This window comes from Onychomys torridus, chromosome 19 (genome assembly GCF_903995425.1).
Source record: "Onychomys torridus chromosome 19, mOncTor1.1, whole genome shotgun sequence".
Taxonomy (NCBI): domain Eukaryota; kingdom Metazoa; phylum Chordata; class Mammalia; order Rodentia; family Cricetidae; genus Onychomys; species Onychomys torridus.
In genome coordinates this window covers 5,754,465-5,773,226 of record NC_050461.1, presented here as the reverse complement: position 1 = coordinate 5,773,226, position 18,762 = coordinate 5,754,465, and the positions used below count along the sequence as shown (strand labels likewise).

The following is an 18,762-nucleotide window of genomic DNA, read 5'->3' as shown; positions in this document are numbered from 1 at the left end:
CCAGTCCTAGTCTCAGCAGCTAGCACCTTCCTGGGCGGCTCCTGCCCCCAGGGTCCCCAAGCCCATCTGCCCTTTCTTTCTTCTTCCAGCAACCTGCTCACCACCTTTGATTCTCCTAGCCCTTTACTCGTTATCCTTATTCCACCAACTTCCCTCGAGAGATCCAGTCACTCCAAAGCTGTTGCTGTCTTAGGAAGGCACTTTTCAACACTTGTCACTGTGCTCTTCAAAACAAAACCCTTGTCTTCTCCACTAGGACAAACATTAGTCCAATCTAGACTTTTTACTTAATTTATGCAGGTATCATTTATAATTTGACTTCTTTATCTATGAGATGCCAGAACACTGTAAATCTAAGCAAGGTCCAGCGGAGACTCAAGAGAAACTCGGAAAGGGACTGCCCCCGCCCCCGCCCCTGCCCCCACCGGCCACGCTTAAAATGAGCAAACTGCGAAGCTTGCAGTTGGGAACACATCCGCAGTGCCTTTCTCCTTTGGAAAGCGGAGGGCGGGAGGGTACTCCAGGCCTGTGGATTTGGGGAGCCCATCTGATCCGCGTGATCTTTCCCGGACAGCTTGGGCAAAGGCTACCGACCTGCGGGTCTCAGAAAATCGATCCAATTCCACCCACTCCCTGCATTTCCCCGAAGTGCCGGGAGTAACTCCAGCGGGTTTAAACCCGGAGGCAGAGTTGAAACCAGCCCCGACTGAGCTAGTCAGCAAAGGCACCCCAGAACCCGAGCGTGTTTGTTTTTGTTTCCAAAAGCAAAATTCCGGTCTCATTCAGTTTTTTTCTTTTCTTTTTTTTTTTCAAACTGGAAAACAAAAATGCAATTTTTCTTTTTAGAGTTACTCACAGTTGTCAAAAATCTCTTAAAATTTTTCTTAAATGCCCTTTGAACTATAGTGCTAGGGGACTATTGTAGAAACAGAGGAACTCGTTACCATAAATCTTAAGATTTTTTTGTTCAAAGTACTTTTATATTTCAAAAACAAGGTATTTGTAAAGGTTTTTGTCAGGTTCTTTTGCTGGAAAACAAAATTTAGAACAATAAAATTCATAAGCAGGGTATTATTTTAAAGTTATATTTTATAAAATGTTATTTTGAAAAACTAGCAAAATTCCACTATAGTAACATTTTTCTCTTTCCATAAAAAGAAATAAAAATTGAGTATTGCTTTTGTCCCATTTTGCAAGCTACGTTCAACACTTCCCTAAACTATGTTAGTTAAAATGGTAACTTTGTGAACAATCCTCTAGTAGTAAATAAGCTTTCCATAATTATTCAGAATAGCACAAAAGAACTTTAATTTGAAAAAAACTGATAGGCACTATTTTCCATGTCTTTTACTTGTACATATATACTTCAGAATTCAAAGAGCATTTTAGAGTCAATGGAAATGCCTGAGTCCACAAGATGAAACACAGTGTGCACATGTGCATTCTCCCTCCCTAAAATCACTTACAGGTTAATTATTCAAAACCTCACCTCACAAAAACAAACAATCAGCTGAAAAGAGTATGGTCTGCGTCTTAGGATGATTTCAATATTTCCTCTGGGGAGTTCACCTAGCATAGCAGAAACAGGAAGCTGGAGAAAGGCAGGGAGTAAAAGATAGGAGGAGCGAGGTGGGAAGCAAATCCTAGAGAAACACCAACCGCCCAGCCCCACCAAGCTGGCAGCCGCTGGTCTCTCACTACATAGTTGGGGCTTCAGTCTCCCCACCAACAGTGTGAAGTCAGGGTCCCCTGACAGTCAAGCCTCTCTGTTTAAAGCCTAGCCTCCCTTCGTCTCCAACTCCCTTTTCATCAAGAGGAAACAGACAAGAAACTTTATTGCAGTCATTTACCACACTGGTGTGAACAGTTTTTCCAAACAGAAAACACTAGTTTACATCCAGAAAAAAATGCCACAATCAATAGTAAGAAGAAAGGAAATGATATATTAACATTTTGTAGCAAATTTTAACAGTGTTCTTTTTCATGAAACTCACTTAGCGCATCATCAACATGTTAAGTTTTATTCCACAAAAGTAGTGTTTGCCAAAGGCAGCACTGGCTATGGCTTCTCCATTAAATATCTGATCTTTTCTTTCTCTGGTTATACAATCCTTATTAGTAAACTTAATAAGACGATCATTTTATTATGAATCATTATGAATTTTGTATATCACAACTCTTATGGAGTGCCTTCAAAGATACACTAATCTAGGACTCAGTCAGAGCCAGGTGTGCAGCACAAACATTTCTGTACGCTCCAGGTCAGCCTTGTCTGCTAGGCAAGTTTCAGGCCAGGCAGAGCCACATAGTAAGACCCTCCCTCAAAAACAAGACAAGAAAAACAAGACAGGTTTTTAATTCATTAGAGAAAATGCCAAAGTACCACACAATTATCAAAAAATATTACTGAAAAAAAAACCCCATAATATAAGAAAATAAAATTCCATGTCTTAAGTCTGGGTTTAACTTCAACCAATTTCATTTTACAATAGGATAATAAGCAGATTTTAGTAGCTATACATAAAGAGCAAAATAAATGAAGCTCCCTGGATTAATGAAATGAAACTTCCTCTGAAAGTCCACTTTACATACAATGAATTATTTGAAAACACCACCATAGCTGAACTTTAATTCAATAGATATTTGTTAGCACCTATTGGAAATCACAGAAAAGAATAAGCAATGGATTTGTCTTCATAAGTGTTATCTGTCTTGCTCAAGTTATGGAGAAAAAAATCCCCAAACCAAGCACTGTCAAACAGAAGGTAGGGTCCACAGAAAACACAGCCCACACAACCGTGGCAGGAAGAACAGTCTGAAAGACGGAATATTCTGGATAGAGTACACATGATATGATGCCAGCTTTGCCCAAGTAGAAAAATCCTTAGGGTTGGTCAAGCCCTCTCATCCTCCTCTACTGATCGTTCAAGGCATTAAGTTAAATAAAACATTTAACTTAAAAACAAACTGACCTGGGGCTGCCGAAACCCGGTTGAACGACCTCATCGTCTTCTGAAGTCCCTAAAATCAGAGAGCTCAAGTCAGTACTACAGGAGCCGCCTTTTCTGCGTCCGCAACTAACGACTCACTAGAAAAGAATAAATGACAGTATTGTAACTTTGTGAGCTCACCTACAAACTGGTCTTTACAAAATCACCTCGCTGAGTTAGATAACCACTTGCCATAAACTTATCTGTAAATGTCTATCAAGGGACACTTGCTTAAAAAAATAAAACAAGAACATTCAGTTGTAATAATCACAATTTAATTAATGTAGCTTTAAATTTTTTGTCTGTTTGGTTTTGGTTTTCTGAGACAGGGTTTCCCTGGCCATCCTGACATTCTCTTTGTAGACCAGGCTGACATCAAACTCACAGAGATCCACCTGCCTCTGCCTCCCAGGTGCTGGGATTAAAGGTGTAAGCACTCACAATTACTCAGTCAAAAATCTACCTAAACTACAATACGACTATTTAGATATATTTTAGAAGATAATCATAAGAAAGTAATCATGTTCCAGAAACTAATTGTAACCCTACACCACTTACTACTAGATCTGCTGTTACACTCAAACACTGTTTTTTCTCATTTTTTGAGATAGGGTCTCAACTATGTAGCCCAGGATAGGCTTAAATGCAGAGCAATCTTTTTACCTCAGTCTCTCAAATCCTAGGATTGCAGGCAAATTCTGGGATTATAGGTATGACCCACTGTGCCTAGCTTCAAATACTTCTGGGTGGGGGCAGCAAGGTCTCTATAGCCACAGCTGTCTTTGCCCTTGTAGACTAGGCTTCACTTGTACTCAGAGATCTGTCTGCCTCTGGAGTATTGTGTGCCAACACACCCAGCTTTCAAATACATTTTAAAGATAAAATTACTTGAATAACAATATATTTTAATTAATAATTAACTACAGTTAAAGACATCAAATACATAAACCCCACACTTCATTTTAAGAATCTAAGTATTAAACCAGGTGTGGTGGCGCACACCTGTAATTGCAGGACTCCAGATGCAGAGGCTGGCAGATCTGAGTTTGAGGCCAGCCTGGTCTGTAGAACAGAACAATTTCTAAGACAGCCCGGGCTACACAGAGAAACCCTGCCTTGAAACACCAATGGATAGATACATGGACGGACGGATAAATGGATAGATGGAAATAAAAATCTAAGTGTTGGTGCTTCTAGCATAGTTGTTAACATATGCTACGACACAATGAAATTTGTAATGAACAGGCCACACAAGTAATAGCACTCAGAAGAGAAAATCCTGTTGGCCACTGAGTTGGCATGTAGTTACTAAAGTTTGAACAACAGCTTGGTTTAAACATGCATCTAGTCACCTAATACATTCAATGTTTGTCTTTCCTTACCTAAGTTTTAGACTCTGTATCTGCTATATATTCACACACAGACAGACAGACAGACACACACACACACACACACACACACACACACACACACACACACACCCTATTAGGTGCAAATAATTTAGCTGCAATCTAATGTTTTCTCAAAAGGTAAGAAGGCTTTCCCAGGTAGTGAGTTCCACTGTGTTGACTTTGGGGTTTATTTATTTATTTGTTTGTTTGTTTGTTTTTATTTATTTGTGTGGTGTGTGTGTGTGGGGGGGGTGTTTAAGAACAAGCCAAATAACATTTGAAAATAATAAAAGAACACAAACAAAAAGCTCATGAACTTCTGTACATTACTCCTTCAGTTATCCTGTGTTTACAACAAAAATAAGATAATGACAGGCTATAACTTTAGCAAACTTCAGTAAATATTATTCAAATAAGCTCTCTTTTACTTTGGGTATATCTCAAGTCTTTGTTTTGCTCAGCTGAGTTACATGTGTCTATTGTCAATCACTATCTCGGTAAGACCTCGGCTCACGCCTTTAAAAACCACAGCCTGTACTTAGCCCCTCTATTTGCTTATACTCATAAAAAGTCAAATCAGCATAGTTAACAATGTGCAAATACAATGAATGAGGTTAATTTTTTTAAACTTTCAAATAATTTGAGGAAATTATAAATGTCAGGTTTAATAAAGTCAAAATCATTATCACAGAACTGGCTAGACACTGTTCTTTAATTCAGAAGTTGTAACAATAGCCAGGCCCTCAGGATGCTGACCTGGGAGAACCTTGATTTTGATTTCGAGGCCAGCCTCGAACAAGACCATACTTTCCTTTTTATGTATGTGTCTGCATGTAGGTATGCACATTTGCATGCAGGATCCCAAAGTGGCAGAAGAGGGTGTCAGGCTCCTGGAGCTAGAGTTACAGGCAGTTATGAACTGCCAGACATGAGAGAGAGAGAGAGAGAGAAAGAGAGAGAGAGAGAGAGAGAGAGAGAGAGAGAGAGAGAGAGAGAGAGAGAGAGAGAACCAGAGCACCAGGGATGGTGCCCAATGCCTTAATCTCAGCACTTAGAATGCGGAGGCTAGGAGATCTCTGTAAATTTAAGGCCAGCCTGGTCTACACAGCTAGCTCCAGGCTAGTCAAGGTTACATACTGAGACTGTGTCAATAACAAATTTTCCCTCCCTTCCTTCCTTCCTTCCTTCCTTCCTTCCTTCCTTCCTTCCTTCCTTTTTTCCCTAAGATTGGGTTTCTCTGTGTAGCCCTGGCCATCCTGGAACTTGCTCTGTAGACCAGGCTGGTCTTAAACTCAGAGTTCTGCCTGCCACTGCCTTGTGAGTGCTGGAATTAAAGATGTGTGCCACCACTGCCTGGCTCAAAAATTCTTTATTATAAAGGGAAGATCCAGAGTTCAAAGTATCCAAGAAGGGGGGGGGGGGGGAGCCAAGCAACTTGAATAATACTCAGATAATTCAATTATCAATTGAATTTCATAATAATTTTCAATTACACAAACTCATATAAGATACTTTGGATTATTAGGTTCTTACATTAGCATTCCTTTCAACAGAAAAATAAAATGCAATTCTTACACAAAATTCATATATTTGACTAATGCTTGGGTATTGTTTGTCTGCTGTACTACAACCAGGACCTTGAACAAGGCACTGCATGAACCTACATGCTCACAGAGGTTTACATGTCTTCAATTTTCTATTTTCCTTTCTTTCCTCTTATTTTTGAAGACAGGATATCACTCTGTAGTTCAGGCTAGCTCTGAACTTGCTATCCTCTTGACTCAGCCAGGCTGCTGGGATTACAAATATGTCATACCATTTTTCCAAATTAAAAGTTAGTAAATAGGGGGCTGGAGAGATGGCTCAGCAGTCAAGAGCACTGGCTGCTCTTCCAGAGGATCCAGGGTTCAACTCCCAGCACCCGTATGGCAGCTCACAACTGTCTGCAACTCGAGTTTCAGGGGACCCAAAACTTCCCATGGCAAAATATTAATGCACAATAAAAAACAAAAGTTATTAAATAGAATTAAGTTTAAAAATGGATTATAATCAATCCATATACTGTTTACTTAATGACTACTGTTGGAATTAGATAGGTAAATGTTATATGCAATTATTTAAAATATATTCCCAGCAGGGCGGTGGTGGCGCACGCCTTTAATCCCAGCACTCACAAGGCAGAGGCAGGTGGATCTCTGAGTTGAAGGCCAGCCTGGTCTACAGAACAAGTTCGAGGAAAGCCAGGGCAACAACCTGTCTTGAAAAATCAAAAATAAATAAATAAATAAAATTCATTTTCAAAAGAAAATAAGTATTTAACTATATACATATATTAGTAGTACCAAAAACAGCTACTTATATTTTATATATGGGCATTTTTATTTAATATTATTCTGGTTTTCCTAAAATACTTCATGTAACACTCATTAATTTTTATTAAAATTAAGTTAAAACCAAAATCTTGGAATTTATTTCTCTGCCGTTTCTCTGGACTACACTCTGTTCATCATTTAGAGTTCCACTTGCAGCTCTTCTTTATACTTTTTACCGGGTACAATGCTTCTACAGTAATAATGGATTGTAATCTACTGGAATAGCCTTGTGAAAAGATGTTCCTTCTCCCAACTTCACTGGGTTCTATGGCAGCAGAGATGGTAGTGCACTTAGATCATTATGATTATCCTGTATTTATTTTTTCTCTTCTTTCTTTCTTCCCTTCCTTTCTCCTTTCTCCTTTCCTTTTCTTTCCTTTCTCCTTTTCTTAGTTTTTTTGAGACAGGGTTTCTCTGTAGCCATGGCTTGGCTAGATGGCCTGGAACTTACTCTGTAGACCAGGCTAACCTCAAACTCATTGATATCTGCTTGCCTTGCCTTCCAAACGATGGGATTAAAGGCATGTCCCAATACTACTCAGCTTTGAAACATATTTTAAAAAATAATTCCCGTGGCCAGGTGGCGGTGGCCCCATGCTTTTAATCCCAGCTCTTGGGAGACAGAGGCAGTTAGATTTCTATGAGTTTGAGGCCAGCCTCATGTACAGAGCTAGTTCCAGAACAGCCACAGCTACCCAAAGAAACCTGTCTCAAAAAGCTAAAAAAAGAAAAAGAATTCTCCAAGCTTTTATGACAGGGAAAAAAATATATTTTCATAAGAAAGTGAGTTGATTATTGAGTATTGAACCTATAAAATACATATATAATTTCAATTTTAGTTTGTTTTAAATATATAGGGCCTGAGAATGTAGCTTAGATGGTAGACTTTGCCTAGCATGTATGAGCTCCTGAGTTCAATCCACAGACAGACATACACACATATATGCACAAACACACATCACTTGTGATTTAGAACTATCTTACTTACAATCACTATGCATTACAATTATTCCTAAATTCTATGTTTTTCATTAAAATATAGAAAAATATTTATATTTTAAAATCCACTATGGTAATTAACTGCATAGGAAAATGATTCTTATTTTGAATTAAGTCTTCATTCAAACACTGACAAACTGTTAAGCCTACAAAACTGAGTCATGAATTTAAAAAATACTAGTATATAATATATTATTCCAAATTTTGTTTAACTTTTATTTCTAATATTAATAAAACGGAAGCTAGCTTTATGTCAGCAAAAAGCAATTTAGGAATCAAGAATAATATTCACCATAGAAGAATTACTCCATAATTCCCCAACCTTTTTAGAGATATTAGATATTTTTAATTATCGGTACTAACTAAACTGATATAAAGATAATGACTTAGTAAATATTCAACCTACAGCTTACAGCAAAAATTAGTCTATTTACAATACATCTCCAATTTACTATATCAAATACATTTCTGGAAAGCAAAATAGACAACAATGTACAATGTATTCTTTTTTTTTTCTTTTTTGGTTTTTTGATACAGGGTTTCCCTGTGTAACAGCTCTGGCCTGGGCTGGCCTGGAAATAGCTCTGTAGACCAGGCTGGCCTGGAACTCAAGAGAGACCCACCTGCCTAAATAAAGCATAATACTTACTTTCACTAACAATAACTTAAAATATAACATACACATATAAGTACAATATTAGATGTAGAATGATGAATTTTATCTTAAACTATGCTCTAAAAAATGTTTGATAAAATCATATTGTAATCATTTGTTACAAATTTAGTTAGCTGACTAAATTCAAATCTTACCTAAAATCAGAATAAATTACCTTGTAACTCAACTAAATATCCTACCATAATTTTAGCAATAACTGGACAAATTATTTATCCAGTAAAGACTTCAAATAACTTTGTAAAAATGAAACACAAATACATGCAGTTTTACAGTTTAGAAAAATCTTAGGTTACTGAAATTTTAAGATGAGAATGTTATGAAACATTAAAAATTAAGATAAGAACAGAGAAGCCAGGCACTTAGGAGGCAGAGGCAAGTGGATCTCAATGAGTTTGGGGCCAACCTGGTCTACAAAAAGAGTTCCAGGACAGCCAGAGCTGTTAAACAGAGAAACCCTGTCTCAAAAAACAAAAACAAAAACAAAAATTTATGTTACCTTTGAAAAAAAAATCAGTCAAAAATTAATTATTGCCAGGCGGCAGTGGCACACGCTTTTAATCCCAACACTCGGGAGGTAGAGCCAGATGGATCTCTGTGAGTTCGAGGCCAGCCTGGTCTACAGAGTGAGATCCAGGACAGGCACCAAAACAACACAGAGAAACCCTGTCTTGAAAAACCAAAAATATATATATAATTGTTGTTATTATTTTTATGTACAAAGTATCCGAGTTAACTTATAATACATTATAAGGGGGCAATATTCACAATATTGCTGAATCAGAAAGATTAATTTAACTTTTGAGTCAATTTGCAATCTGAAATTTTACTGGCTTCATGTCTACCAATTCTTTATATGCTGTAAATAAATAATTCATTCTAGAAAACAAAAACTTCAGTCAGGCAGCATACTGTCAGGACTATGTGAAGGTAAAGCTCATGAAACAAATGTTAGCTGCTAAACACAACTCTTTAAACAATACAGTTGAGTTACAATGCAAATAAGATATAGCATAATGGTTTTTCTAATGCAAATGTTTACTTTCTAACAGATGAAATAACAGTTTCATATAACTAAACTCAGTCACATTGAAGAGTAGAAATATTGGTAAAATTTGTTGTAGATCAAAGAGAAAAATCAAACAGTGGCAAACTCTCCATTTTATAAAGCTAACCACAGATTTCTGAAGGCCCCAGCATAACTTTAAAATAGCTTCTTATGGAGTCAACAAAGTGATTCCAAGTAAAGCCAAATGGTTCTTGCCGGGCGGTGGTGGCGCACGCCTGTAATCCCAGCACTGGGGAGGCAGAGGCAGGCGGATATTTGTGAGTTCGAGGCCAGCCAGGTCTACCAAGCAAGATCTGGGAAAGGCGCAAAGCTACACAAAGAAACCCTGTCTCGAAAACAAACAAACAAACAACAACAACAACAAAAACTAAATGGTTCTACTTAATTACAATGTTAACAACATTTTATTTGACATATTTTTAGTTTTAATACACTGTTAATGCTTAAATTTTTATATTGCCAGAGACAGAATTAAACAAATACCAGAACTTTGAGCACATTCCAAATGGTTTGAATACACATTTTTAAAAACATTCTAATATAACAAAAACAATGCTTACAATTACGAGACTGACAATGACCTAATGTAATAATGTCATGTTATATAAAAATCAACAGCATTTTACTTAAGAGGGTGAAACCAGGACTATTTTCTTCATTTATAGATTTCTTTTCTAAAATTTTAAATCTACCCAAAAAATATTTTTAACCCTCACATGTAGTCTAAAATATTGTAATTGAAATGTTTTGAAAGAATTTAAGCTATTGTTGCATAAAGGGATTATCTGAAAAACAAAAAAGTAACATTGCAGCTCTGGCGTTCATTAACATGTAAAAAACAAAACAAAACAACAACATCAACATAGATTTGAAATATCTGAACAATTTGAGCCACATTCTTCCATCACTGGAACTAGTCATTCAACACTAGATCTTCTTTCTATATAAGTAAGCTTTTGTTTAAACATGGGGGAAAAACTAGAAATTGAATTGCTTAAAAAGAGCTGCACGCCCTTTGTCCTGGCTTGTCACCTCTGGCCCTGCATTTGATCACCCTGCATATCAATCCATTCTGTTTTTAGAAACTAGTGTCAAAGTTCTATACTTAAAATAGTACTTCTCTTGCTAAAACAGTCAGTGTGTTCACGAACACACTCCTCTTCAGATACTTTCTACAGTCCATTCCCTCTGACTGTTTACATCGTTTCCTCTGCCACACAATGCATCAATCACTGTAAGCTCTCAGCCCCTGATGCTTGTCAAACAACAGAAAATTAATTTCTTCAAAGTGCTAATTTAAGACTATTTCAAAATTTTTATTCTTTTGGAAACTGCCCATATTACTATTTTTAAGTAGAATTTATTTCACATGTAGTTTATAATTTGGTATTTGGTAACTATACATTCTGATACTTATTTGATGGTGTTAAAATGTAAACCTCAATCAAAACTTGTAAATAAAAATTCATATATAATCTTGCACTTCCATCAACTAGAATCACAATTTTTTTTAGCTAATTCACTGGCTTATTTCTGTCACAGGAAGCCGCAGCTTTCAAAGAATGAGAAAACCTCTAGCTTTGATCCTATTGAGTTCACACATATTACTCAAAATCAATGCTGAACAGTAAATTAATATACTTTGGGGATAACATTTCTTTATCACATCTTCTGGATGAGTACAATACAACTGGATGAAAAATTAATTAAATGAAATTACATATAGAAGACATACATACTAAATTCTACTTAAATCTCCACACAGTTTCTGTGTACAGCTTTCAGTTAGACTGACTAGGGACCAACATGGCTGTCTTGATTCAGCACTGTGGTCAGCGACCTGGAGCCAACCTGCCAGAAAATTCAGCATACCATTAAGCATATACATGGTAAGTTCTCAAGCCAATGTAATCCTATAAATCATATTTCCAGATATGTATGAACAAATCAACTTTAAGTATCTGGGTAAAAATAATTTCCATTGTTCTGCTGGGCAAGCTAGACATTCTTGTTTACCTTGTAATTCATCAAAAACAATGTTTATAAAGAAATTAAGATTACTTTTGATGGGCAAGAAAATCAGGACTGGTTCTAAAGCATTTAAATACAACATCTTTAACCATTTGGCAATTTTAAAACAAAAAAGAAATTTTAAATAGACAAAATTACCTACCTTTCATTAGGTAAATAAGCCTTTACCTAAGGAAATAGTTTAATGTTCCTTTCATGATCAGTAGCTTTAATTACTTCTAAGTTGACCATCTCCATATTCTTATTTTTCTTTTATCGTAATCAACTATAAATTACAATGTTTATAAATCATCCCCTGACCAGAGCTTGGGGAAAATGTGGTATCACTTCAATTATTTTAAAGACACCAGTCCCTGTACCTAAAGAATGCCTTGGACATCTCTTTTATTTGGGAGCACATTTTCTCCTCTAGGAACTGTAAAGTATTATAGCAATGTGTTACAATGACAAGATCAGATACTAATCATTATTAAGGTTTCAAACGGATAAGATACACCTACCTCTTCTTTCATTAGGATCAACACAAAAATAAAACTTTCTACCCACTATATTTACTCAAAGTTTGGTGGGTTTGGGAACTTAACATGTGCAACACCTTTTAAAATAAGTTCTTCTGAAAACTAAACATAAGCGTTTTAAATCTCAGTTCACTTCATTTACAAAGACCCCAGCCCAGTAAATTTTTTGTGTACTGAACTCATGTTTAATTTCAGAACAAATTTTCATTCTTTTTCAAAGAAATTTGGTCACAGAACATATATAAAAATATACTCTATTATTTGAAAAGGGTAAGTAGTAATATAATCACCAGATCATGTGGTTTCAAATCTATTGCAAAGTATATATAAACAGATCGTTCGTATCAGCAATGTGCACTAAATATATTTAATTCCTAAACACTTAAGCTATTTTATTATCAAAACAAAATCAGCTGATCCTACTTGCAAATTTGGAAGGTCTAAAACTCCTTACTCATGAGAATCTTCCCCTTCCTCTTGTGCTAGAAAAAAAGCCCGTGGCAGTTTAATTCCTAAAGGTCTTTCAGAAACCAGGCACTTAGACTTCAGTAGTTCCCACACATAAAGATAAGTCAATTTAATATCTGATTTTAAAAAAAAAGTATTTCTTTGACAACTGTCCTCAAGATGAACAGGATCATATTACTAATTTAAATGGAGAAGTGATTGTTACAGCATATTCTTTTGTTAACTTAGATTAATTCAGGTCCACTATCAGATCTACTCAGATGCACACAATAAGAAGATGTCATCTCACAAATTTACAAAAAGTGACACAATTTCCAATAACTCAATTTTAATTCTAAAAGGTTTCTTTGAAAGATGTGATAAAATCGTGGTATTTTATAATTTACTGGTGGGCTTTAAAATTTTGTTTTAAAAGGCTGTTTTTCATTATTGTTCAACTAAATGTTAATCTGCACACATAAGAAAATAAAAGATAACTTTCTGATCAGTGAAAAAAATAACTTTTTGTTTTCCGGCAATACTGTAAAATGTTTTATATCGTTGTGATACTACGTCCCCTTCACTGCCACAGTATTTTTGACCAAGAAATAAGACCTACAATAAAAGAGGATCACGATGTATTCCTCTCTTGCGTTTACAATTCTAAGCATAAAAATCTTTACAGGAGAAATTACGTCTGTGAACAGCAATATTACACGACAACCTTAAAAACCTACATATAAAAAATCATAGAAAAGAACTCAAAGAAACGCTGGCACCTAAGATTTCACCCTGTTACATGAAACAATCCAAAATGGCGGACTTACTATTACTTACATTTAAGATATTTGCGCAATAAGGGAACTAAATACATATTGCAAGCTGTTACTCGGAAATTCTCAGTATTTATCAACGTTCAATTAAAAAAAAAAGTTTTCGGACTACAAATCCTCATAAAGAGCCCGCAGCCAGTTAACGCTGCTGCATTTCTTCCCGCGTTTTATCCTTTCTCCAACACCACCGACATCTGGTTTTCTCGGCTCTCTTCAAATCCTGAAACCGAATGCATGAACTGATGCCACCCGAGACCGTGCGGCACGGCTGGGCTCCCCGACGCCGCAGGCACAAAGCGGCCGGGTGTGCGGCCGGCGCGAGGGGCAGGTGCGGTCGCCCCCTGGCGGGCAGCCCGCATTCCCGGCGCCCGCACCGCCGCGGCGCGGGCCAGCGAGCGAGCCGAGAGGGCCCCGCGCCGCCCGCTCCGAGCCCGCCCGAGCCGCGGACGGCGAGCCTGGGCGGCCGCGCTGGCTGCACCGCGCCCACCCGCGCGCCGAGCCGGGCCTCGGAGGTGTGAACCCGGAAGTACATGGGCCGCCCGCCCGCTCGCCCGCCCGCGGGCGGAGGGCTGCGGGGCTCCCTCCGCGGCCACTGGTCGCGGGACCCGTCACGGCCGCCCCGCCGCGCCGCGCCGCGCCGCATCGCCCTGGCCGCGCTCGCGCCTCCGCGCCGGGCCGCGCTCGACGTCGCTCACGTGCGAGACCCGCACCCGCGCGCACCCCCGCCCCGCCCCGCGCCCGCGCCCGCGCGGCCGGCCGCTCACCTCCGCGGCTTCATGGTCGCGCCGCCCCGAAGCCTGTCACTTCCTGAGGGAGCCGGGCCGCGAGCGCCCGCACATGGCGAGCCGGAGGGCACGCGGGGTCCCCGGGGGCGGGTGGGGTTTGCCGGGCGGCGTGGGCCCCAGCGGCTGGAGCCGAGCCCTGCGTCCGGCGGAGGCTCGCACACACCTGCCCGCGCCGCTCCCCGAGCCGCGTCATTGGCTGCCCGCGCCCAGCGCGCGAGATTGAACCTTCCATTCATTCCCGGCCCGGGCGCGCGCGCGCCGCCGCCGCCGCAAGGGGACTCTCCCCCGCCCCCGCGCGCGCCCCCGGCCGCGGCCGCGCGCCTCCCTCCCCGCCGGCCCGCCCCCCTCCGGGGCGCGCCCCCGAGGCCTGTCTGTGGGCGCGCCCGGGCCGCGGCCCCGCCTTCCTCCTGGCGTCGGTCGCGCGCCCCGCGGCTGGCTCGGAGCACGCGCGGTGGCGGCGGCGGCTCGGCGCTCGCCCCCGCAGCGCCGCGCTCACTCGGGGCCGTGAAGGACGGAGCGGGCTTGGCCAGCGGCGAGCCGCTGCGGCGGCGGCGAGGGATGCTGGGCCGCGCAGCGCACCGCAAGTCGGGAGAAAGCGCGTGTGACTCCCCGCGGGGACCTGGCGTTCGCTGTGCCCAGTAAAATGTGTGCTCGACCCCCAAATCGGTAGACTCACTGATGGTCCCATGAAAAGCCGTAACGTCCGTGGCCAGAAATGAGGCTGTGTGTGTGTGTGTGTGTGTGTGTGTGTGTGTGTGTGTGTGTGTGTGTGTGCACTTGAAATCCAACTCTGGTGATGAGAGTTGGCCGAAAGCACCGTCATCCTCGGAGCCATCTCACCTGCCTGAAAGGATTCTTTTAGATACTTAAAATCACTGTATCAATAATTGCAGTAGGACCTTAAATATAATTTAGAGGAAGGGATGCAGACATTAATTGCTAAAAGTGGAAAACAAAGCTGTTATGTATTACCGTATGAAATGTGACATGCTGACTTAGCACTAGAGTAATCTTTATTTATATGTGGTGTCTACAAATTATTCATATATATACATATATAAATTTGTTTTAAAATAACTTTTAAAGTATAACACTTTCAGTATAATTTAGGTGTGTTAGATATGTATGTAATATCTATTTAGTCCTAAGAGGATTCTGACATGAACCAAAAAAAACATTAAAATGTAACCCAGAGTTGACATCTTAAGCAGCCAACAAGTCATCATTTTTTTTTATCTCAAATTAAATCATGGCATCACATGGCCAAAACAGAAGTGAAAACTGAACAATTAAAATTTTAAGGTATTATTTCATGTTGGGTATGAGGAAATGATGATAGACTTTAGTATAAAACTTACAAATACTTTAACAATACCAAAGTAGATTTAAAAAAAAAAAAAAAAAGTAGGAAGATAGGACTCTGGCGATTTCTTTCTAAAAAGAATATTTCTAATTGGAGTCCTGGTGATAATATGCTTTGATCATAGAATGACATCTAATAATCGTTCCCAAAGGTTGTCGACAGGCTCTCTCTTAGCCTTAGCATTGCATGCCTACAACAGTTTATATACGAGTGCAAAAGTAAAATATGTTTAAGTTACAGATTCACTTGGACTACATAAAAACAAGCAAATAAACCTCAAACCTCAGCAAGACATCTAGGAACTAGAAAATGTAGCATGTTACATCTCTCCTGCCCTTAACTTTCTATGACTGGCAAACAGAGACTCCCAGACAACATATCATTTCACTAATGAATTACAAGTGTTGCTTTAATGTTGAAAAGCTAGACTTTTCACGTGTTTTCCCTCCTCTAGACAGTATTGAAAGGAGGGTTTTGGATAATATTTTGTTGGTTGAGAGTGCCGTACCAAGTGCTATAAACAAGGTTGCCGAGACAGCAGAGATCTATTATTGTCTCGCAGCCGTGGAAGCTATCGGTGGGGAATAAAGGTGCATGCCGGTCAGTCCTCTCCCAGGGCTGTGAAGAGGGCTCCGTTCCCCAGCCTCTCCTAGCTTGCTTTTTCTGCTGTCACCACACCGACCCTCTGTTGTCCATATTTCCCCTTTCAATACAGACGCAGCATGTTAGAGTATGACCCATCTTAATGGGTCGACTTCCCCTGCAAAGATTCCATAACCAAATAAGCTACCAAAGTTACTAGGATTAAGACAGCAACATACTTTGGCACAACAAAATGCAACCTATCACAAACACTGCTGTTTTAACTGGATAGTTTTGCTTCTTAGTTTAAAAATGAGCATCTTTTCTACAAAGAACTGATTATATTTATATAGATTATTTTCCATTTATCATAGTGAAAGGAGGAACTCAAACCACAGAAGTTTTATTTTAATCTATGTAACTATCAACTAATATAAGTGACCCTATTTTCAAACTTACAAGTTAAAAGCTACACAAACTAAGGTTTTTGGTTAGTGTCCCTGCACATATAAAAGAGAAAAATGAGGAATTGGCAAGACATTTAACAGTCATAAAAATACTATAAACTTGTGTTTACTTATGGAACTGGCAAAAATCTTAAAGCAGTTGTACATTAGTTCAGTGGATATAAATCTCCTGTGTCCTAGTAGGAAAGAAGAGAATATTTAAGTATAAGAAGCTGAACGCCAGATGGGCATGGTGGCACAAGCCTTTAATCCCAGTGCTCCGGAGGCAGAGACAGGTGGATCTCTGTGAGTTACATGGAGAAACCCTGTCTCGAAAAAGAAAAATTAAAATTAAAATTAAAAGGAAGTCAAATACCAAACACCATATTGCTACTTTTGTAGGAGGAAAGTAGGGACAATGAGAATATGCATGTATGTTTTTATTTACATATAAAACACTCAGAAAGATACTTAAGAAACTAAAAGAGTATGTTGGGATGAGAACAGGAAATCAGAGTAGATGGGTATAGGGGTGGGAACATTATATGCTTTTTACGTAGTTTTGGTTTTTTAAAAATGATCAGTTTTTTGTAAAAAAATAACAGTATGATAAATGATTAGTGCTACTTCTATGGAAAATGTTTTCGCATATATGAGTTACTTTTCTATTGCAGTGATAAGATAGCATGACCAAAGAAAGAAGGAAGGGTTAATTTGGGCGTATGGTTTTAGAGAAATAAGTCCACTGTGGTGGGGAGCCAGTGGGCAGGGCAACAGGAACAGCAAGGTGAGAGCTCACATCTCGACCAGAAAGAAAGCAGCAGAGAGTAAACTGGGAATGATGCCTGACTTTGAAATCTCAAAGCCCACTCTGTGACTTCTTCTTCTCTCCAGCAAGGCCACACCTCCTGAACCTACCCAGAGCCAGCAACCGGGGACCGAGTCTTGAAACATCTGGACCTATGGGGAACATTAACATTTAAACAAACACAGTATGTATATATGGTGTGTGTACATGTGTATATCCATGTTTACACGTGTGTGTTATACACACACACACACACACACACACACACACACACGTGCACTCACGCATGTGCACATGAATGTGGAGCCCTGAAATTGAGGTTGGACGTCTTCTTCAATCACAGCAGCATCTCTGGATAAACCTGGAGCTCACTGCTGCTGCAAGCTACTGGAGATATCCAGCAGGCCCCCAAGATCCAGTTTCTGCCTCGTGAGTCCTGGTTACTGGCAGTCTGGTGTGCCCACTGGCTTTTTACATAGGTTTTGAGGATCGGAACTCTTGTCATCACACATGTGCAACCTATCCACTCTATCCACTGAGCCATCTTCCCCAGTCTTGGGAGGTATTTTCTTTAATCATATATTTCGAAAACTTGCTTTTTGGTTTTGTTTGGTTTTAGAGACAGCGACTCACGCTGTAGCCCAGGTCACGGTGTTTTATCACTGCAACAGAAAAGTTGCTCCCCATGTGGCTCTGGATGGCCTTGATTTTGTGGCACTCCTTCTTCTTCTCCCTTCCCCACACGGGAAAAAGCCAGGCACGGTGCCTGTGCTTCCGGGAAGACAAATGGATGCCTGGGGCTCTCTGGCCAGCCAGATGGATCTACTTGAAGAGCTCCAGGCCAGGGAGAACGTATCCAGATGGACGAAAGGTAGACAGAGCTACTGAGATGACCTGCTCTCGTTAAGCTGTTTGCTACTGTAATAAAACACTGAGCAAAGACAACCTGGAGAGAAAAGAGTCCATGTGGCTTACAGTCTAGCCCATCATCAAGGGAACTGAGTTAGAAGCTCAAGGAAGGAACCTGAGTCAGGGTCTGAAGCAGAGAGGGTAGGCTGCTTCCTGGCTTTACCTCCTCCTGGATATCTTTCTTACACAGCCTAAGCCCACCTGCCTGTGGATGGCCCCTCCCACAGCGGGCTAGCCCCTCCCACATCGATCAGCAATCAGGGAGATACCCCACACGCCGATCTGATGGAGACAATTCCAAATGAGATTTCTCCCTCCCAGGCATTGAATCAAGTTGACAAAAGCCAACCAGCACACTACCCAAGGCCGCTCTTTGGCTTCCACATATACACATATACATGCATGTACAAATGCACTATATGTACTTGAATGCTCAACAACACACAATTTAAAACAACTACATAGCTGCCTGTGATCGTGTGTACCTGTGAACCCAGCCCTCAGGAGGCTGAGGCAGGGGGAATCAAGATTTGAGGGCCAGTCTGC

General features: G+C 40.1%; 1 protein-coding gene across 4 annotated transcripts in view; it reads right to left on the bottom strand.

Moving 5' to 3' along the window:
* Lin28b (lin-28 homolog B) overlaps positions 1–14,159 on the bottom strand; it is a 102,563-nt gene extending 88,404 nt beyond the window's left edge. For 2 of the 4 annotated variants that reach the window (XM_036169225.1, XM_036169229.1), the window contains exon 1: positions 2,973–3,285. In XM_036169225.1, coding sequence (XP_036025118.1) covers positions 2,973–3,006 — 34 coding nt within the window. In that variant the 5' untranslated portion in view covers positions 3,007–3,285. Of the gene's footprint in view, positions 1–2,972; positions 3,286–13,327; positions 13,682–14,087 lie in introns of those variants that run through there. The other 2 variants (XM_036169227.1, XM_036169226.1) reach the window with 2 other exon arrangements.
* Positions 14,160–18,762: the final 4,603 nt, after the last annotated feature.